Below are 21,282 nucleotides of genomic sequence, written 5' to 3'. Positions count from 1 at the left end.
GACGTTTCGCAAGAGTCGAGGAGGAAGATTCGTCGAGAGAGTCGGCATCGAGAGATTCAGAGTCGAGATCGTCGAGAGCTTGACGTTTCCAGAAGAAGTCGAAATCGCCGAAATCACCGAATCCTCCTAAGAACGGATCACGTTTCGAGAGACGAGAGTTCATCGACGAGGAAGAGGGTTGTTGTTCATTCGTTCCAATCGAGGAAGAGGGATCGGGAGAAGTCGAGGCGGGAGGAGTCGTCGAGCGTTGTTCGAGAGGGAGGGCTTCGTTCGAAGGAGGAAGGGAAGAACCTCCAGGGACGGTGAGAGCGAGAGCGGCGGGGAGCAGGAAGGAGAACGAGAGGAGAGATTTCGAGAAAAGCATCGTCTGCTTTCGAGGCAAAGCCGTGGTCAGCTCAAACGACGGAAACTGGAGAGAGAGAGGGAGGGAACGACTCACAGAAGAGGGGGGGAAAGAGTGAAGTGAAGGGAAAGGCAGTGGGAGAGGGAAGTGACGAGAAGAGGAGAGAGAGAGGAAAAGGAGAGAGTCGACCTGAAGTCATTCGGAGAGAGGCGATGAAAGGCGAGTCAGAGAGAGGGGAGAAAAAGAGATCCAAGCGTTTCCTCAAAATCCAAAGATTCTCGGTGCGACGGTAGCACCAACCTCATCCCTGGCTCTTACGCTTCCACAATCACCGTCTTGTACTAGAGGACTACTCATACGTCAATAGTCTGCAGCAACCGGAAGAAGAACGACACGAGAAGAGGTGAAAGATCCACTTTGAGTCGAAAATGCGGCGGTGCGAGGTAGCACCGATTTCATCCCTTCGTCTCTGGTTCGTTTCAGCGGTGTCATGCGCTAGAGGCCGTCCTCTACTTCACAAATCTGAAAAGAAACAGGCGAAACGCATACGAAACGAGGGAAAAAATCCAACTGAAGTCGGGTCGAGTTTTGAATCGTTGCTTTCGATCCTAGATGCGGCTCTGCGGGATTCTGGGCGAATCTGACATATGGATCAGCTCATAATTCTGTGGAACAAAGCGTCCCGGCGCTGAACGGGAGAAAGAAGGGCTCACAAGGCGCAAGTTTACGGTACTTCAATCGCCCTTTCTGTGTTTGCTTCTCCCTTTCGACTCCCATCTCCCTTACGCGCGCAATCACAAGCCGAGTGCCCAATCTGGAGCGTGAGAGTACTGAGATAGATGCGACCAAGAAGCCTGAGCAGATAAACAACGATGTCAGACAATGAATTCAGGCAGACGAGACGATAACCGCTTTCTTCACTCACATTCGTCATGTTCAGGCGCGCCAACTCCGCTGCCCTATCACACGAGGGTCCACAAGCTCCGCCGGTAGAAGCTTGACGCTGTAGGCGAGGAGTGTGAGACGGAAAGAAGGGTCCGAAACTCGAATCTGCGGTATCTAAACGTCAACAACATCAGCGGGGCTTCCATAGTGAAGGTGTGTCAAGTAAGCAAGCGAACAGAGACTCATGGGAATTAATCGAAGAGGCAGCGAGCGGAAATACAGGCGAAAGATGTGAGTCTGGGTCGAGAATCAAGATGATGGACAGATTGTCAGCCTTCCTCTCGCGGTAGAGTTTGAGTAGAGCAGGCTCACCGTTCAACAGAGAAATTACAAGATACAACGCTCGCTATCATCGGTCTCGAATCAAACAATGACTTTTCTTTTGAGCGAAGCAGAAAGGAATAGTAGCCGAGAGTGGTCAAAGCCGAGCGAGCTGCTCGGAGTAGTAGATAATTGGACTTATTGCATTACTAACTCAGAGCAGCTAGATCAGACATTCCTGAGCAGGGAGAAGGATTGCGAAGAGCCTCGATTGAAGGAGAAAGTCGTCCAACTTTGCTTCTCGAGTGCGTTCGAGCGGGTCCTACGTTGGACTCTCGTACTGAAATCAGCTGACGGGAGTACAACCATCAGCGGAGTTGCGACCGATCGAAGCTGAGGCAATTAATCTCCTTCGGGACGAGGAAGGATCCTAGTCGAAGTCGAGAACGGCCTGAGGAATCGCACTAAGCCCTGTGAGTATCTCGGCAGCGTTATCTGTGGTCGGAGAGTAAGGGGCGTTAGCGAGCATTGTGTCCCCCAAGCGGGTCGCAACAGTAGTGATCCTGACTAGTCGAAAACGATAACAGCACTCACCTTGCTATGTCTTATCGATACACCTTCCTCCGCTTCGTCTTTGGGACGAGTCGCGTCCGGTCAAGCCGTCAGCGGTCGTCTAGCGGAAAGTGCGAATCAAGCGCCCGAGTTGCCAGAACTTGCGAGTCACCCAAGGGCCGACCCTACTCGCAGCTCCTTGTCATCGGGGCAGCTCCATCCTCGATGTCCTCCTAAGCGTCGGATCGATCATTGAGCCAGGTCCGTGATGAATGTATTGTTGTTTGATCATGAGTCGACTTCTGCATCGGAAACACTGTTGAAACGCCTTCCAGGGCACCTTGTGGGTTCTTTGAGAGTTCCTGGTCTTCGATCTGTGCTCAAAGTCGGCGTCGGCGACGATGTCGAGGTCAAAAGCCACGAAATTGATGAAGTCGATTTCTAGGTCGAGCGAGGGTCGAGGATGCTACTTGACGTTCAGAGTGATTGATTGAGCTACTCTTGAAGCCTACGAGCTGTAAATTAGCGGATTCTAGGGTATTGGTGATGTAGTGAGAGAGGAAAAGATCCTCCGTAGGTCTCTTCGCTCTTCAGTCGCCATTGTTCCCCTCGACCGTGCCCCGCTAAAATCTTACCTGCTCAGGATAGCTGCTGAGAATTCGTCGTGACGGGGTTGAGGCGGAAGAATCTCCCCTTTCAAGCAGTTCAAGTTAATTGTCGCCCTTCCACAGCTTGCGAAGCACGAGTTTGATGACCGAGACAGCTCACGACCAGCAATGACATCTTCCAGTAACGACAAGAAGAAGGTATCAAGGTGTAGACAGGGAGAAAGCGTGTAAAGAAAGAAAGATCAATCGAAGTAGATTCGAGTCTTACGACGAGAGAGGAGGTATCTACCAAGGGAGTAGTGAGGCGGATTCAGAGGCGGGATGAAGGTGCCGCTCTCGTCGTAGAGATCCCTGTTGTGAACGGGAGGAACCAAGACGTAAGGGTGCTGTTGAGGGTAAGAGACGTTGGGCGAGGATTCGAATCCAGGAAGGGAGCAGCGAGGCGGATTGGGAGGCCGAATGAACGTGCCGCTCTGATCGTAGAGATCGCTGTTGCGAAGAGGGGGTACTGAGACGTGTGGTTGCTGCTGAAGGTAAGAGACGTTGGGCGACAATTCGGTTTGTTGCTGGAAGGACGCAGCGCTTTGACCTTCGTGAGCTTGCTCCCGTCTTTGGGTCTCCTCTTCGACCTCGTGCTGGAGAGCTCTCAGTCGTGCACTGGAATCATCGAAGCAATCGCGGTCCAACGAGGACCTCCAATCGTGGTGAACCTTTTCAGCCTCTGTATAGTAGTGGAAGTATCGAGCTGGATCGACATTCTGCCGTTCAACGAGCGTTGTCACTGACTGAGCGATTGAGTACGTAGCAAGCGGAGCGTAGGCTTACAAGGCGAACGTAGATGCCAAGGGTTTTACTTTTGAACCACATTTTATCCTTGGAAACGTGTGGACAATTGTGCTGCAGATGGTCCTCCCTGAGCGCCCGACCAGTCAGTATACGAACACTCGTACGAAGACTTTGCACGAATCTCACCTCGTTTGTTTGCACTTGTAGTGATCGGAATTCTTTGAAAAGAAAAACTGACAAGATTCGCAACACAAGGCGCTGTCGTCGGAGGGTCGATGGTGATTGTGGATGTGCTTCGTACGATGCTGCTCAACCTTCTCAGTCAACGAATGCACCGTATAAACAGGGAGCGAATCAAAGGGAGACTCACTTCGTCGTCGATCTTCGCTTCACAGAAGAAGCAGGGTTTGGCCAGGAGTCGCCTTGACCTGCATCTATTCGGAGGGCGGACCGGCATGATATCCAGGAGCTGTACAGCTACTGTGGCGAAAGGGAAGGAACTGATACTTGTACGACCGGGATCGCGGATCGCTAGCAATCTCGCGCAGGGACCCTTTCCGCGGCAAGTCCGATATCTAATCACACGTGTTCTCGCATGGGTTTGATTTGCACTCCTCGAGGGGTGGCGGACGTCGTCACCTGCTTCCGACGCTGCAGGGGCGGTGAGCCGGTCAAGCGTCGCACGACGAAACGGGTCGGAAGGCTCAAGTCCTCCAGTATTCTCCAGTGCTGGAGACGGGAAATTGTGTCGACGTGGAACAGGCCGAGGAAGAACGACTGCTCCGTCCTGATCCCTGAATCGAGATGAATCCGAGCTCCGAACTCACGCTCAAACGACGAAAAGGTGAGTAATGGAGGACGAAATTCCGTGAAGCTGAATTCGTTAGAAAGAGGGTAGATACTACCGACAGAGAAGGCCAAAGAAAAGAGTTAACAAAAGAAAGAAGGAAGGGGGGGAAATGGGGAAGGGAAGGGGACGAAAAACGAAGTACTTCGGGTTGATTGCTGCAGAGTGAGTGATTGAACAAAGAAAAAGACGAGATAGCGATGCAGGAGAAGGGAAGACAAAGACGAGGAGGACAGGAAAGGGGGGGTATCTAAGGGGGTTTTGGTGATGGAAGGGGGGAACGCAATGCAGAAAACTGGTTATGGCCTTTAGCCAATTTTGAGGAGGGAGGGAGATATTGATGGTAACAACGAAGTACTGGAGAATATATTGGGTAGCGATAGCGAGTGGAAGCGAGAGAGAGAGAGGAAGGAAACCGAAAAAAGGAAAGAAGATTAAAAACCGATATGCGAGCCGAAAAAGATGAGAAGAATGAGAGAGATCGACGTAGAGCGAGGTGTCGTAATGAAAGAACAGAAGGGTCCGGAAGAAAGACAGTCGAGGGAAAAGAAAGGCGAAAAGATAGCTTGAAGGCGAAAGGTTTCGTGATTTACGACATGTTGCCCTAATCGCGACGACGCGGGTCAGTAAAGCTACGAAGGAAGCACGATGACACAGAGGGACTTACGAAAGAGAAACCGCCTTGAGGAGCTTGAAGATCGGTTTGGAAAGCGAAAGCACCTTGTTCGTCGACTTGAGCCGCTCCGATTCCAGTCTCCTCTCCCTCGTCTTCGGGGAAGTAGGTATCCATGAGGTGGAAACACTTCTTGTAGATCTATAGCCGCAACGAACACTGATGAGCGGAAAGTCGGGGAAAATTGAGTAGAAAGAGCTTACCTCGAGGTTCTCGTGATGTTGAAGGTTGTGAATCGCAAACATTCCACCAGCCTCCTCGACAAAGAGCGCGTATTGGTTGACACCATTGTTCGATTCCTTGTCGGCCTCTCCAACCTTCAAGATGTTTTCCAATCCATCGAGCGCGACTTGAATAATCTTGTTATCGGTACTCTTGAGGAGATCGCAAAGAGGTTTGATGCACCCTTGCGAGACGAGGTATCGAATTTGACTAGGTTCTTGCAACCCTCCCGAAGTAGCGTTCGACATTGCCCAACAAGCTTCCTTCTTCGTCTTGAAATCGGCGTTCTGAAGAATGTTGATCAAAGGGGGAATGATGTTGGCGTCGATGACGGCTTGAATTTGCTGAGGAGATCCGGCAGTGATGTTCGAGACGGTCCAGCAAGCTTCCTTGCGGATACCTTCTTTCGGGGAAGAGAGGAGGGCGAGAAGAGCAGGGAGAGCTCCCGAAGCGAGAACGACTTGAGTCTGGAGGTCGTCTCCGGTGACGATGTTACCGACAGATCGAAGAGCAGGAGTTTGAACGGCAGTCGAGTGGTGCCTATCGCGCAATGTCGTTTAGTCTCGGCTTGGAAGAGTGAGAACAGGTTGGAAGACTCACATGAGGAGATCAACGAGACGACGAACAACACCCGATTCAATGACAGCTTGAATCTTGTCACTCGATCCGTCGGAAAGGTAGGAGATAGCCCAGCAAGCGTCGATCAAAACTTCGTCGTCGAGCGAGTAGATGAGCTTCGTAAGAACGGAAAGAGCGGGAGAGATCTAGATTCGATGACGAGGTTAGCCTGATATCGATGTTGTTGAGTTCACGGAACGTTGACGTACGAGTTCCCAGTTGGGTTGAGGGTTCTTGCCTCGGCAGAAATTGGAAAGAGTCCAAGTAGCGTTTCGGAGCATCGACATTTTGTGAGGCTGTCGAATTATCAGTGCTACTGGTCAGCGTCGCGTAAAGACTCCAAACAGTAGCGAAGACGACTCACCTCGTTGAGAAGAGTGAGAAGGGGACGAAGAGCTTGTTGTTCCAAAACGTAATCTCGACATTTGGGCGAATCTCCAGCGATATTTCCGAGAGCCCACACGGCTTGTTCTCGGACGTCGAGTACGGGGGAAGAGAGGAGTTCGACAAAGACGGGGACGGCTCCCGATTCGATGACAACTTGGGTGTGTTCGGACGTTCCCGAGGCGATGTTGGTTAAAGCCCAAGCGGCTTCGAACTAGAGTGTCACGACCGAGAGAGTCAGTAGAAGTCGTGACTGGATGGGTGGGATATGTACTGACTTGAATCATCGAGTGATCACTCCTGAGGAATTCGACGAAACGAGCGACAACTCCACATTCGATAACTTTTTCAATCGGAGGGTTTCGTTCCTTCGAGAGCAATTTACGGAACTTCGTCGTCGCATCGAGTTGCTGATCAGGTTGATCACTGAAGACACCTTGAATCATGTTGGGGAGCTGTTCGAGGAACTGTCGAAAGCGAAAAGAGGGAAAATGTTGAGTCAATTTTCTTCGTCTCTCTCAAGAATGCTTCCTCTGCGCAGAGTGACGATAAAGCTCACGGTAGAGTCGACACCTGAATCATCATCGGATTCACCACTGTCGGGAGCGGCAAAGTTCCTTCGCTTGGCGATACTCTCTTCCCTCTTTTGCTTACGGATCTCGACTTGAGCCTCTTCACGCCTTCGTCGTAGTTCTATCAAAGCGTTACGTGTCAGCTGACGTGGTCGAGGGAGATGTTGAAGGAAAGCGAGAGAGAGGAGAAATGAGAGGAGGAGGATGAAAGAAAGTGGCGATCACGACGAGGGGAGGGAAGGAGGGAGTGGGAGAGTAGCGTACCTTCTTGACCAAAGATACCCTTGTTCTTGTAAGCGTTACGACGGGAGCTGTTCACACGATACCGATGAATTAGATTGTTTTGCTCAACTCTCGACTTGATTCGACTTGGGATCGACCTCGTTCGATGGGAGTTGGCTACAGTGGAATGTGAGAGACTTACGCGGGAGCTTGACGATCCATGATAAGTATCTAGAGGGGAGGTGAAAGATGGAGAGTAGGAAAGAGGTTCAAGGCCGTCGAAATTCGACCCCCTTGTAATCGCGAATACATTGCCTACTCATTGCCTGGAATTTTGCTGACTGCAGACTTCAGAACTTTGCCTCGACCTTTCTTTCCTTTCTTCACTTCACCTCGACCACATCAACTTCATCGACTTTCTCTTCTTCGACTGCGATCATCTGCTTCTGTTCAATCGTGAGTCACAACGACCCTACCTCGCTCGTTCCCTCCCAGGCTGATCCCCTCTTCTCTGCAGTTGAAAAAACCTCTATCGGCTAGCTTCGGTTTCCTTCTTCCTCAACATCCACGACCACTCGTAATAACGCAACAGTACAAAGAAAGAGAAGGGGGAGACAAAAGAGTCGATATGATGACAACTGTTTACAAATTTTATACTAGAAGTCAAGCGCTTAGTGCTTCCGATCCCCTACGTGGGTAGGATGGCGCAAAGATTGATTCAAATCACACGTTCTGATCTCGTCCTCTACTCTCTCTCTTTCGCGGTGGTGAAACAACGTGGATACTTTGGTTAAAGATTGTAGGGAAACTGTTGCAAAGAAACTCTTTCTCATCCTCGCATGTTCGTTCGCCGTGTATCTGTCCACTTATTGAGAGCGTCTACAGTGCTTAGCGCGTCAAGGCGCCGAGAGAAAAGAGTCGCGAATCCGGAGAGATCGGATCCCGCAAAATCAAGGAGAGGGAGCTCTCAGTCTGTTGAGATCTGTTCGTCTCTCCTTGTCGAAAGCCACAGGGCCTCAAGATCTTCAGAATGATGAGACGTCTGCCATTTTTCCAAACGCTTTCGACTACCAGCTTTCTACGCCATTTCTACTCATTTAATGAAACCAAAATATCACCGAATCTCTCACTCCTTGAATCATTCTTGGCGACCACAGATTTAGTGGGCAGCGGCAGGACGAGGGTGGGCTGTTGCAAGGCAAGACGATCAAACGGTCAGTATCGTACTTAGTCACAGTTTTCGAGTTTGCTCGAGAAAATAATAAGAGCGTTGTCGAAGGAGTGCCGGGTCGAGGTCCAAAAGACACGCCCACATGCGCATGAGCAAGCTGGACCATTCCCTAACTCGACAGAGGCGGTCACGGCGGAGAGGCGGACAGGATCGAGGGAGAAATGTGGTTTTCGACTTTCGGAATGGGTAGAAAACGAGCGAGAAGAGAGCAACGGACGATTCTTAGGCGAGTCCCTATATTCGGCCGCTGTTAGGGACGAAAACAGGTCAATTGGGACGTTCAGAGACGAAGGAGAGCGAAAGAAAGGATCGAATGGGAAACTTACATTGAAGCATGGCCTTTTGAGCAGCGGCAACTCCGTAGAAGGTGATGGCTCCTCCAGCAATGAAAGGCCACCTATATCATCGAGTGTATGTCCGAGGAAGGGAGAGCGAGGTTGATCAAGAGATCGGGAAAGATGTCAGAATTCGGACAACCCGCACGCGAAGAGGAGGGACACTTACATGGGTCGGAGGAAGGGAACAGGCCAAGCACGCATACCGAGGAAAGACACTACAAGCAAGTCATCGTCGGACGTTAGTATCGAGACGGTTGCTCGGGAGTTGTCGTGCAAATCAGAGATGAAGACGATTCTCACTCTTGGGAATGACTGCGAGCAGACAAGGCGGTCAGTAATATACTCTCGAATGTACTGAAAAGCCGTAGACCTGCTCACAAGAGTTGGTGATGGGGAAGAGGAGCAAACCAGCTCACCCTTACCTTTCTAATTCATTTGGAGATTACTCTAGAGTAATTCGCGAGGCCGCGCACCTCTGTCAACTTACCTTTCACGACTCTCACAATGGATCCCCAAGAACCTAATCAAGCAGGACCTTCTACTCCTCCGAAACCTACCCCAGCGACCGAACAGCCACCGACTTCGAATGAATCGACAACCGGTGATGCAACGATGCAAGAAGCAGCTCCGAAAGAACCTCAAGAGGAACCCTTACCTCAAGAGATCCTAGAATTGAGTGCAGACGATATCCTCGCGAGAGCAAGGCTGATCGAGAATGAGATCAAGGTCAGTTCAACCTCTCCTCTAGAGATTCATCATCGCATCGCCTTCTGCTCGCCTTGAGACTGCTTTACCTGGTCTGAAGGCGCATATGAGTGTGTGAGATTGACCTGACTGACTCTCGGATTCTCGTTCTCGCGACAGGTGATGAGAAGTGAAACGATGCGATTGAACCACGAACGATCAAAGATGCGAGAATCGATCAAGGACAACACTGACAAGATCAAGAACAACAAACAGTTGCCTTACCTCGTCGGAAACGTCGTCGAAGTGGGTGGGAGAGATAACGTATCGGAATTTGCGATTTCGAAAACTGATATGATCTTTCTCCCAATCACATTAGATCCTCGACATCGACCCTGACGAAGACGAAGCTGGCGATGGAGCGAATGTCGACCTTGACGCTCAACGCAAAGGTAAATGCGCCGTGATCAAAACCTCTACCCGTCAAACGATTTTCCTCCCTCTCGTCGGACTCGTCGACCCTGCAACCTTGCGACCGAAAGATTTGATCGGAGTCAACAAAGATTCGTACCTCGTGCTCGATACTTTACCGGCGGAATACGATAGTCGAGTGAAGGCGATGGAGGTAGATGAGAAACCGACGGAAACGTACAACGAGATTGGAGGGTTGGATAAACAGATCGAGGAATTGGTAGAGGCGATCGTGTTACCGATGCAGAATTCGGAAAGGTTCAAAAAGTTGGGAATCAAGGCTCCGAAAGGTGTTCTCATGTACGGTCCTCCAGGTAAGCTCTCCAACGTTTTTCATTCCTACCCAGAACGCATCCAACTCATCCTTTCACATTTCACGTTGACAGGTACCGGAAAGACATTGCTTGCTCGTGCTTGTGCTGCTCAAACAGAAGCTTGCTACCTCAAACTCGCCGCTCCTTCTCTCGTTCAAGTTAGTTTTCGCAATCTCTGTTTCTCTCAAGAGTAGACGCTCGATCGCTGATTCTTTTTCTCTCCCAGATGTTCATCGGAGACGGTGCGAAACTAGTACGAGATGCTTTCGAGCTCGCGAAGACTCATCCGGCCGCCATCATTTTCATCGATGAACTCGACGCGATCGGTACGAAACGATTCGACAGTGACAAATCGGGAGATCGTGAGGTACAACGTACGATGCTTGAACTGTTGAATCAACTCGATGGATTCGGGAGTGACGACAAGATCAAGGTCATCGCCGCGACGAATCGAATTGATACCCTCGATCCGGCGTTGTTGAGGTCTGGTCGATTGGATAGGAAGATTGAATTCCCTCTACCGGCAGAAGATGCTCGTGCGAAAATCATGGAGTGAGCTCTCGATTTCGAACCCTCTCAGTCCCCTCTCGAGCACGGCGCTGACAGTTCGGGTCTTTCAATCACAGAATCCACTCCCGTAAGATGAAGGTCAACAAGAAGGTCAACTTTGAGGAATTGGCGAGAAGTACCGACGAATTCAACGGAGCGCAACTCAAGGTAGGTTTCCTCTTCTCCGACCGTTTCCTCTCGACTCCCACTCATCGTTCTCTACCGTGTAGGCCGTGTGTGTCGAGGCTGGTATGATCGCTCTTCGTGAGGGATTCACTGAGATTGGTCACGAGCACTATCTTTCGGGTATTCTGTAAGTGCCTCTCGCTGCCTCTTCCCTCTTGTGCCTCATACTCACATACACAACTTCTCTCCCTTTGCAGTGAGGTTCAATCGAAGAAGAAGAACGATCACGTAAGCCTTTCTCCTCCTTGTCTCTTCATCGCGAAATTCCCGAAACTAACTTCGCTTCTCTTCACGACCGCAAATAGTTCTACTTTGCCTAAGACCTTTTCGAGAACTTCGTATCAGTACTGTGCAGCTTGTAACGAACCGCAACTCGTCATTCTCTGTGAATTTTTTGTTTGTAGTTTTGCGAATCGTTTTACGAAACTCGTTTTGAGCTCAAAGTGCTTGGGGCTTCTTTGGCTCGAGCGTTGTGTCACGAGCGGTATAAAGTGCTCGCAAGGGGCAGAGAGCACGAGAGCACTAGCTGCGATAAATTCGTCTCCTTCCTCCCATTCATCTCGATCCGCCATGGGCTCACGCCGACGCTATCTTCCCAGGACGCAACGCACTGTAAATGCTCTGGGTCAATATGACTTTCCCTCCGCTCGGCAACAGGCAAGCGCGCAGGAAAGAGGACGATGACATCTCGGTGAAGGAAAACAACAAAGGCGCAGATTGGAGAGGAGGAAGGGAAGAATCAAGGTAGAATGAGATATGTCCTGCTACTGTATCTCTCTCTCCTCTATCAGAGAGGCAAATTTGGCAGGACGAGCTTTGTTGACACCTCCTTTCATCGCAACTCGTGAAAAGCGTGCATTTCCTGCGCTTGCTCTCCTCGCTCTCTCGCTCTGGTATTACACTGATACATACAATCGAATGTATGTGTCCTTGCTTCTCGTAATCTGGGGAGCAAAAGAGCGCATTAGATGGAATGAACGGAGTGAGCGATTTCTGTCCCCCCCCTCTCCGACTAAAAAGCATTTCGCATCGACGCACTACACAAGGAATGGATCGGTGCGTGCTCTCTCTCTCTCTCTTCCTACCTACCTACCTCTACTCAGTCTTCCTCTTCGTGAACTCGAAGCAGCCTCACCTCTAGTCACTCGTTCTATCGCTTTTTCCTTCCATCACTCAACTTTGCCTCTCGACCAGTCCCGGATCGAATCCTTCCTTCGCGGAATCTCCCCACCTCCTCTTCCCTATCGTGCAGGAACCCGAAACAACCTTTTTCTCGCTCGCTTGCCGCTTTACCGTGCCGCCCGAATCGTCAACCAGTCGAAATCGCAAGGAAAGAAGAAACTCTCTTCGCACAACTTGCTTGAGTTGTTTAGCGCGCGTCGAGCTATCTAGCCCCTCATTCGGATACACATCGGACTCAGCTTCACTCCCCTCCGTCGTTAGTTCCGCTTTACCTTTTCCTCCCTCTCGCCTTCGCCGTCGTCTCATTCTTTCGTTTTCGCAATCAGGAGGTTCACATTCGCGCGCGTCCCTCTTCGTCTCTCCCTCCTTCCTCTAGATGTCGAACCAGCAACAACGTGTGGCGACGGCTCTCACCGGCGATGGTCAAGATGGATTCCCTTCAGAGACCGAGTTCCGGGAACAGATGGAAGATTATTTGGGAGGATTGAACCCAAAGAAGAGAGCAAAGGCCCTCAGTATGTTCACTTCTCTTCGATGTTCAAGCTCTATCAGCGTCGCTGACAGTATCTTTGAGCGTCGACAGTGAGTAGGGAGATGTACGCGACGATTCTATCGGTTCTCCTCGAACCTCATTCGACAGCGCACGCCACTGCTCAATTCCGTTTCTGGGCAAAGCGAATGTTCCGACTCGTCACTACCCCTCATGCGAACCTCGTCGCTCACGAGAACCGACCCGTAGCGGTCAAGGATCAGATTTACCACAGTGAGTTTCGTCTTTCCCAGCTCGTTTTTCGCGTCGACCCCTTGTTTTCCTGCAACTCACCTATCTCTCTCTTTTCAGTTCTCGTTGGATGTCATGGCGATACGAACCACAGTGGACGTGATAAAACCTCGGCGCAAGTTCGTCGTTACTATTCCTGGTTACCAAAAGGTCCGTTCGCGACTTTCCCCTGTTTCCCTGAATGACCTCGAATCTGACTCTTCACATTGACTGTAGAGCTGGTGTCTCGATTCGTCAAAATGTGCCCGACGTGCATTCACAAGCGTCGTCAACAACAACCTTATCTCTCCGATTCTTTCGTTCCTCCCGGCACTTTCGGAGTTCCTCGTCGAATCGGCGTCGTCAGTCATACGAAGCCTCTCGAATACGCCGACGAAGAAGGACAGTCCCCGGAAGGTTACGAGAATCAACCGCAATCTTATCCCGATTCAGGTTCGGGGGCAGCAGGAGGAGGAAACTACGCAGACTTCACGCCGGTTCGAAGAGGTTCTGAGGAGTCGGAAGTTTACGAACAACAAGGGGTATACGAGGAGAACCGAGGCTTGGAGTCGTCGCCAACAAACTACGTGAACGGATCGCTCGATTATGCGAATTACTACCTTCAAGCGATGGAAAGCGCCAACGTCGACTTCTCCCTTCCCGTCCCTCCTCCGAATCAACAAGCCTCTATCGAGAACGACCAACAGCAGCAACAACCGGAACAAACCTTCTTCTATCAAGACGAAAATGGTCAAACTTACGCCTACGACAGCACAGGAGCGCTCGTGCCTCAAATCGTCTACTCTGGTTTACCTCTCCCCGTCGAATACGCCACGTACGATGCATCGACTGATCAGAACGGTCAACCTACCGAGATCATCGACTATTCGAACTGGCAACTCCCTCCTCCCGAAGTCGACAACTCTCTCGAAATCCTCCAACAAAACGACTACGCAGAGCCTCAACCACAGCAACAACAATCTCAATCTCACCAACAGCATCAACAACAACACGAGACCCTTTACGACCTTCCTCCGATACCAGCTTCCGCTCCTGCCTACCAGCTCTCTCATTTCCCTGGATCCGTTCCCGAGCCTCCGAGGAGAGACTCGATGCCTACTCTCGATCAAACCGCTCGCAACCTCGAATACGCAAATCAACAACTCGAAGAAGCCCTGTCGGAACAACCAGAGGAGCAACCTCTTGGACTCGCTCTCTTCACCGAATCCCCCTCAAATACTCGAACGAACGCTTCGAACGCTCCGACTCAAAGTTCTCGACGGGCAAAACCTCCCCCTCTCGATCTCGGCAAAAGCTCAAACTTGTTCCCGACTACCCTCTCGCCAACTTTCCGTCGTTCAGCAACGACTGGAGTTCCTCAATACCTCAGCGCGAACTACAACCTCGACGCTCCCGCTCCTCTATCTGCTCCCCTTCAACGAGGATACCAATTCAACACTTTCCGCGACGTCCTTCCTTCTCCCGGTCCCTCTTCCGCGTGCTCGACAACTTCGACCATCTTCTCGTCCGCCGGCAGTCTTCCCCTCACTCCCGGTACAAGTCGTTCGACGGCATCAGACGCGGCACAATCGGCGATGGGCAACTGTTCGGACGACGATGGAAACTGGCAGCAAGAATCGGATCAGCTCGATCAAGCGATTCGACTTTTGTACGATTCTCACATCGAGACCTCGGGAGGAGGAGGCGGTCCGATCGCGATTCATCCTGCTCACACCCAGTCGTTCGACGACAATCACCACGATGCTCTTCTCGCGCACTTCCTCGGAACTCAACAAACCCTCGACGATGGAGTCTTCGCGGCTTTGACCTCGACCTCTTCTCATCGTCAACAGCAGCATCTCTCGAACGACGTTGGACCCGAAGACGATCAACTCTCTCTCGGTCACAGCTCGTATTACACTCCGGAACGACTTCGTCGGGATCGAATGAGGACGAGAACGGTTAGCGCCGGACCGAGTGTGATGAGAAGCGGAGGAATTGGAGCGCTCGAATACGCCGCGAGCAAAATGGCGACCGGACAAAGTGCTGCTCAATCAGTGACAAGAACACCAACGAAAGATCTTCGATACATGCCCTACTGAGAGAAGTTATTTCTTCTCTCTCCCCTCACGATACCCATCTCTTCTCTCTCTCGATATCTCCTTTCGTTATTTCTCCGACTCCCCCTCTCCTGTTGTGATCATACCCTATCATTATTCGCATTCCCATGAGCCAAACCCGTTCTTCGTGTCGTCGTTTTTGTTCATACTTGTTTTCCCCTTGCACTGAAGCCGCCCTTGTCGTTTCCCAAACACTCAACGTACGTTTGCCGTCGTCCGTTCTGCCCGAGCTACTCGAAACGTACTGCTTCACTCAGCGTTCTCATCGCGACAGGAGTGCCCCTTCAAGTTTGAGGGAGATGCGCACGGTTCTGTTTACTTTTGTTCGAACGAGGGCGATTCCCTTTCTTGTTCTTCGCTTCCCTGCCGAAGTGCGAGCTATCAGATGGACAGGAAGCGTATCGCCGGACAACTTCCTGAGGGTTCACCAACTGCTCAACGAGCTAGGCTCGAACCGATGAATTCGGAAGTCACCTCTTTCCCCTTCCCACCACCTCGCCTCTGCTCGCCTCTCTCGAATCCGGTACACTCTCATACACCCACCTACAGGAGCGAAACCACATCCACATTCGATTCAAGCTTCCCGTCTGCCGGGTTCCTTGAATCGTTGTTTCCCTCAACTTCTCAGCCCACGACCTACAGAGCCGACTTTGATTCACTCCCACTCGATTTTCAAGTCCTCGACAACCCTTACCTACCTCGTATGGACCCTCCCGCACCGATCTCGTCGGAAACTGTGAGGTCCCCGCCAGAAGGGGAAGGGGCTTCTCCTCCGTTCTCTCCTCAAGCTGTGAGTCTATACCCGCCTCACCTGAACTCCACGATGCTGTACAAGCGGAGAGTAGCTAGGCAGGGCGAGCTAGTACTGACGGTTCGTCGGTCCATTACCCCAGATTCCGTTCGACGACGACCCCTCTCTCAACTTCTCGGCAACTCCTCCCGTAACGGCGTTCTCTACTCCAGCGCTCACGGCAGAGACCATGTCGCTCTCGTCTTCGCAAGACCATGGATTCGCTGCGACTCCGACTTCTTTCCCTTCTCCTCAAGTTTACCTCACTCCACCTCGTTCAGCTCCTCAGAGCTCTTCTCCTTACGAAACGAGTCCGATAAACGATGGGCAAGGCCTCGGGTTACAACAGATGGATTTAGGACCGTTGGAAGGGAAGGAAGAAGACGAATGCAAAGCGAAAACGAGTTCCGCTCACAAACTTCCAACTTCTCCTCCTGCTGCTCCTTCCCGGCGAATCGCACCTCCTCCTCCTGACGTCGCTAGGAAAGGAGCCGATATCGGACTCTCCCTCGCAGACTTTGACATGCTCGACACCCTTGGGTACGTTTCCCAATTCAGATTTTTCCCGCGTGCGAAGTGAAGAATTTGACGATTTATTCCCCTTCTTCTTCGCAGCACGGGTACTTTCGGCAAAGTCCTCTTAGCTCGGCTCCGAACATCTTCTTCGAGACCGACTCAGCGTGAACCTCTCTATTTCGCGATGAAGATTCTCGAAAAGAATACGATCGTTCGGTTGAGACAAGTCGAGCATGTCAATTCGGAACGGAATACTCTCTCGCTCATACAGCATCCTTTCATCGTCAATCTGTATGTCGACTCCTACTCCTGATCACGATCTCGTTACTGAGATGAGGTCGTCGTTTTCCAGATTTTGCACTTTCCAGGATGAAGCGAATCTCTACCTCCTACTCGAGTACGTTCAAGGTGGTGAACTCTTCTCGCACCTCAGACGAGCTGGAAGATTCTCAGCAGACGTTACTCGATTTTACATCGCAAATCTCGTCCTCGCGCTCGAACACCTTCACTCGCAAAACATCATTTACCGTGATCTCAAACCTGAAAACTTGCTCATCGGTGCCGACGGGTACATCAAGGTGACCGACTTTGGGTTCGCCAAATACGTGAAAGACCGAACATGGACGCTCTGTGGTACACCAGAGTACATCTCACCCGAAATCGTGCGTCTTCTTCACGACTTCTCGTTCAGTAGAATCTCCCATTGACCTTTAGTTCTTCAGATCACCGCGACCGGCCACGGTGCCGCTGCTGACTGGTGGGCGCTCGGAGTCCTGCTCTTCGAACTTCTATCCGGTTATCCCCCGTTTTACGCCGATCATCCTCTCGAAATTTACGAAAAGATTCTCGCCGGCAAATTCAAAGTTCCTCCTCACGTCGACCCCGTCGCGAGAGATCTCATTCGTAGACTCTTGACCGCCGACTTGACGAAACGACTAGGGAATTTGAGTGGTGGAGCTAAAGATGTCAAGGCTCATCGGTGGTTCGAAGGGGTTGATTGGGATGCAGTCACTCGCAAGGAGATCATGGTCAGTGCATCCTCTTTCAGTATACTGACAGACTCTCTGTCTCGTTGCTGATCGAGGTTCCCATTGGACAGGCTCCGATCATTCCTTTCACTCACACTCCCGGAGACTCGTCAAATTTCGAACGTTTCCCTCTCGCCGATCTCACTACATTGCCCGGAGTTTTCCGAGCGATGTCAGAGAGAAAGTATGGCTTCTCTGCACCAGTCGGACCCGATCCTTGTGAGTGCTCGATCGTTGTCGTCTCTGCTCGCTTGCTCAAACTGAATGGAATTTGTCCTCGCACAGATGGATATCTCTTCCCCAATTTCTAATCGACCATCTCGTTCTCACGCAACTATTCAACCTCGTTCTCGTTCTCGTTCTTCGTTGTCGCAAACTTCTCCTCGCAAATCAAAGCAATAATGTTTTCTCTCCCGCTCGTTCCTTCTCCTCGTTTTCTATCTGACAACCACTATTACCCCTAACGCTCAAGCTTTATTCACCCCTGATTATCAAACTTTATACCTCTGCTTTCTCCTCGTTATCGTTCCGTCGTCGTTTGCCCTTCCTTTCTAGGTTCTTTGTCTCTTGAAACTATTTGATACGCTGTGCGTCGCAGCTTCGCAACAGTCACAGTCTTCGTTCGCTCTGAGCCGGAAGAATCGTTGCGCTATCGAGAGACCCTGAATTCCGAGTCAAATGTTCTCGCCTAAATGCGAACTGCACTAAGCGACATCTCCAATCATCTCAATGCTGAGCGCTGAGTTCTCAGCGGTGAGCGTGGCTACTTTGCCATCACAAGACGATGCTGAGACTGGCCTCCATTCCTTACAGGCTTGAACGAGAATCGATCAGATCGATGAAAAGACAGAGAGAAACAATCTAGTTGCAGAGTTTGCGGTTACACGTTCAGTAGGGAGATCACAGACCACATGTATATAGGTATGACAAGGTTATCGTTCTGCGAGGAAGCTGCTTCAAACAACGAAGAGAGGAGAACTGCGATGAAATACCGACCGAGCTGAACAAACGAGATTCAATCGAGTCAGTTCCACGCGGGAGAGGAGAGATGCAATCGCGGTGGACGTACAGAGAAAGCGGGAACGAGACCAACGAGACGAAGGAGCCAGGCTCCGAGCATGATTGAGACGACGAAAGCAGCAGTTCCTTCGACGGTTTTGTTCGTTCCGGGCCACTGCACTCGACCAACGAGTTTGCCGACGATTGATGCCTGTCAAAGATCGATGTGAACCCAGTCTTCGTCCTCAAAAACTGAGAGCAACTCACAAGAGAATCACCGATTCCGAGAACGAGAACTCCCGTGAATCGATTGATTCCTCTCCCTTCGAGCCACAATCCTCCGGCACATCCAGTCAGAAGGTAGAAGTGACTCAGAATAACAGGACCACCATCTTTCGAGTCGATGAACTCCGTGAAGAAGATGTGCAGGGGACCTCCGATCGGATAAAGTGCGAAAAATCGAGCGTATTCGGCAAAGGTGAAGAGAGCGAACGCGACGCTGAACGCGAGAGAAGTGAAGGCCGGCTATGGTGGGAGTGAAAGGTCAGCTTACAATCAGGAGAGAGGTTTAAGGAGACAACTTACGTCGATCGCAATACCGGGAACAAACATGAGAACTGCCAACGCGTGGAAGAACTTTCTCCTCATGTTCAAACTCGCGTGTACCGCTTTCGTTTCTCGTGCAGATTCTGCTCCGACTCGTCCCATCGGAACCGACTCACTCGCTCCTCCGCTCGAAGGTCCTCCTCCTGGTTGATTCTGATCCTCTCCGTTTCCTTTCTTCGCAGTCCGGATCCCGAGTAGCTTCATCCCTCCTGCTGTTGCACCTCCCACCGTCTCACTGATTCCTGTCGAGATGGAAGAGACTCCTCCTCCTCCTCCGTTGTTCTCCTTCTCCTTCTTCGCATCTCTCTTCACCTGACTCGCCCTCTCTCGTTCCCTCTTCTTCTCGTCCCGCTTATCCATTGCTGAAGTGTTCGACTTTGATCCGACTCGAATCCTCCTCGCTCGCACTAGATGAGTCTGCCAACCTCCTACGGCAATCACGACCGTTCCCGCCCAATACGCGACCAACCCGATTCGTTTCCACCGTTTCGCCCATCCAGCGTTCGGCGGGGATCGATCGAGAACACCGTCCGAAGAGCCGAGGTAGAGGAAACGAGCGGCCCAGACCCAGGGTTGACGGAGTCTACGAGTCGCGGAAAGCATCCAACCGATCCAAGCGCCGAGGAAGAGGAAAATGATGACGCAGAGACCGACTAGGATCCCGAAGGCGAGGAGTTTGCGATGTCGTTGTCGTTCAGTTGGCCACTGACATCGACAAGAGGAAGATAAGTCAGGACTGGCTTCGTCGAGCTCATACGGTGAAATTGACCTACCTTGAGTCGATGACTCGGTTTCGAAGCGATATGTCGGCTTAAGACGAGTAGAGGGGAGAGAAGGAAACCGGTGAAGAACGCTCCAGGGATGAGAACGGTTTGGAAAGCGATAACTGGAGTTGGCGAACGAAACGTCGGAGGAATGTAAGGGAAACCGCGCTTGTACAGCCACTGTCCAGCGGGCTCGACGAGTTAGCTTAGTTCGATTGGAATATAGTTGATTCGACTCACCCTTGCACGGGTCAATCGCCAGAATTCTAAACAGAGAGCGTTGCCCGCCGCCGTCATAGTGTTGAGTTCTCCGAGCGTGAAGCCTCGTCGAGCGAGGCGAGATACAATGTAGAAAGAAGATTGTTGAATGTAAGTAGATACAGCTGCCTCGAGAGGCGAAATCGCAAGTTGACCTGTATTTCCTCGCAAAGCAATCAGTACTTGTCCTCACTCTTGCAGTTTTAGAGGACTCACCGTCGATGAGCCAGTTCCATGCGGAGAAGATAGCCCAAATCGTCGTACTGACTCCAGTCGCGACTCCCATAAATCCAAAGAATCGCTTCGTGTTGCTCCTCGGGAGTTTCTCGATCTGAAATATCGTCCTCGACATGACGAGATGCACGAGTAAACAGACGGCGTTGAGAGAAGTGAGGAGTACGAGTTGGTGTCGAGAGTGAAAGAGTGATCGAGCTCGTTCGACGGGAGAAGTGAGAGTCGCCAAATCGAAAGAAGGGAGAAGTTTCGATGACGCCGTCGCGTGAACTCCGTGAGCTTCCCAGACTTCGACGAGTGATCTGACCCCTTCAAGACCTATCGTACCTCCTCCTCCTGTTCCGACATCTCGAACGCTCGCATACGTATCCCACCAAACGGCCGAGGCGAGTAGAATCGGAAGAATGAGAGCAGCCGCGACTCCATCGTCTGCTTGTTTCGGATCTCTGTAGCCACGTTCGTCTGTGAACGGTGCTTTGAAGTAATGGGATTCGCGGCGAAAGAGAGCGATGAAAGGTACGGAAGTTGCGAGAACGAGGAGGGATCGAAACGGGATGAAGGGGATCGAGGGAAAGGTCGAGGTTGGTTGCATTGTGTAGAGACGATGGATCGCGATGAGGTAGGGAATGAGGAGAATGACGACTTCGAAAATGAGATGAGTGCGAATATGGAAAAGAGGGAAAGGGTTGTAGTTCGAGTTGAGCGAATCGAGTGTGAGGGGAGGAGAAGCTTCTCGAGGTGGAGAATCGTTGTTGTTCGTTCGTATTGATCGTCCTCGAGGTGAGGCTCGCGATATTCGACTTCCATGTACGGCTGGCGAAGACGGTCGACGTTTCCCTCGATAAGAATGATTGTTTCCTTCGAGAGTTTCTAGCAGCGCCGACCCCCACGACCTTTCCTTCTTCGTCTCGACGCTATTCTTATGCTTCTCCCGTAAACCTGAAGGCGATAGACTCCGCTTTTCGACGAGAACATGCCCTCCTCTCCCTCCTGCGCCTTGCCAGAGCGTCTCTCCTCCCGCTGTTGAGCTGAACGATCCTGCCCTGAGATTCCGATCGCTTAAAAGCCCTCCAGGTCCAAACATCCGAGCTCTCAAGACTGATTCGTCCTCTTCACTTTCTGAACTCGATTCGACGTCGGCTCCTTCCCCTCCTTCGGTTTGACTACCCGATGCGCTCGCCATGTAGTAGCTCTCTCCTACATATCCTCGTTCTGTTCG

At 51.3% G+C, this 21,282-nt stretch overlaps 7 protein-coding genes across 7 annotated transcripts; 3 read left to right on the top strand and 4 right to left on the bottom strand.

Annotated features, from left to right (window-relative positions):
• On the bottom strand, positions 1-364 carry JCM6883_000510 (uncharacterized protein; the record flags this gene model as incomplete). The annotated part of the gene is made up of 1 exon (XM_076634553.1): positions 1-364. A coding segment is annotated over one exon (364 nt), but the record flags the coding sequence as incomplete, so codon positions are not given.
• Positions 365-2,951: 2,587 nt separating this feature from the next.
• On the bottom strand, positions 2,952-3,576 carry JCM6883_000509 (uncharacterized protein; the record flags this gene model as incomplete). The annotated part of the gene is made up of 2 exons (XM_076634552.1): positions 2,952-3,467; positions 3,535-3,576. The coding sequence occupies 2 exons, from the start codon at positions 3,574-3,576 to the stop codon at positions 2,952-2,954; spliced, it is 558 nt and encodes a 185-aa protein (XP_076485491.1).
• A 1,355-nt stretch (positions 3,577-4,931) lies between these two features.
• Positions 4,932-7,255, bottom strand: SRP1 (karyopherin alpha; the record flags this gene model as incomplete). The annotated part of the gene is made up of 10 exons (XM_076634551.1): positions 4,932-4,946; positions 5,010-5,156; positions 5,219-5,777; positions 5,838-6,001; positions 6,065-6,151; positions 6,220-6,453; positions 6,518-6,706; positions 6,799-6,932; positions 7,076-7,122; positions 7,236-7,255. The coding sequence occupies 10 exons, from the start codon at positions 7,253-7,255 to the stop codon at positions 4,932-4,934; spliced, it is 1,596 nt and encodes a 531-aa protein (XP_076485490.1).
• Positions 7,256-9,106: 1,851 nt separating this feature from the next.
• On the top strand, positions 9,107-11,126 carry RPT5 (proteasome regulatory particle base subunit RPT5; the record flags this gene model as incomplete). The annotated part of the gene is made up of 9 exons (XM_076634550.1): positions 9,107-9,328; positions 9,467-9,592; positions 9,666-10,071; positions 10,144-10,229; positions 10,298-10,623; positions 10,698-10,788; positions 10,851-10,933; positions 11,004-11,034; positions 11,112-11,126. 9 exons carry the CDS (start codon positions 9,107-9,109, stop codon positions 11,124-11,126), a joined length of 1,386 nt encoding a protein of 461 aa, XP_076485489.1.
• A 1,238-nt stretch (positions 11,127-12,364) lies between these two features.
• On the top strand, positions 12,365-14,850 carry JCM6883_000506 (integrase zinc binding domain-containing protein; the record flags this gene model as incomplete). Its single annotated transcript, XM_076634549.1, has 4 exons — positions 12,365-12,503; positions 12,572-12,751; positions 12,830-12,919; positions 12,986-14,850. 4 exons carry the CDS (start codon positions 12,365-12,367, stop codon positions 14,848-14,850), a joined length of 2,274 nt encoding a protein of 757 aa, XP_076485488.1.
• Positions 14,851-15,253: 403 nt separating this feature from the next.
• On the top strand, positions 15,254-17,513 carry JCM6883_000505 (uncharacterized protein; the record flags this gene model as incomplete). Its single annotated transcript, XM_076634548.1, has 7 exons — positions 15,254-15,658; positions 15,762-16,198; positions 16,274-16,465; positions 16,527-16,836; positions 16,897-17,202; positions 17,274-17,421; positions 17,488-17,513. The coding sequence occupies 7 exons, from the start codon at positions 15,254-15,256 to the stop codon at positions 17,511-17,513; spliced, it is 1,824 nt and encodes a 607-aa protein (XP_076485487.1).
• A 569-nt stretch (positions 17,514-18,082) lies between these two features.
• On the bottom strand, positions 18,083-21,246 carry SEC59 (dolichol kinase; the record flags this gene model as incomplete). Its single annotated transcript, XM_076634547.1, has 7 exons — positions 18,083-18,202; positions 18,272-18,412; positions 18,469-18,726; positions 18,787-19,512; positions 19,581-19,751; positions 19,812-19,984; positions 20,046-21,246. The coding sequence occupies 7 exons, from the start codon at positions 21,244-21,246 to the stop codon at positions 18,083-18,085; spliced, it is 2,790 nt and encodes a 929-aa protein (XP_076485486.1).
• Between the last annotated feature and the right edge of the window lie 36 nt (positions 21,247-21,282).

This window comes from Sporobolomyces salmoneus (assembly GCF_050403485.1).
Source record: "Sporobolomyces salmoneus JCM6883 DNA, S_salmoneus_JCM6883_v1_ctg63, whole genome shotgun sequence".
NCBI lineage: Eukaryota > Fungi > Basidiomycota > Microbotryomycetes > Sporidiobolales > Sporidiobolaceae > Sporobolomyces > Sporobolomyces salmoneus.
Note: the sequence above shows the minus strand (reverse complement) of the source record. Positions and strands in the feature narration are given on the sequence as shown.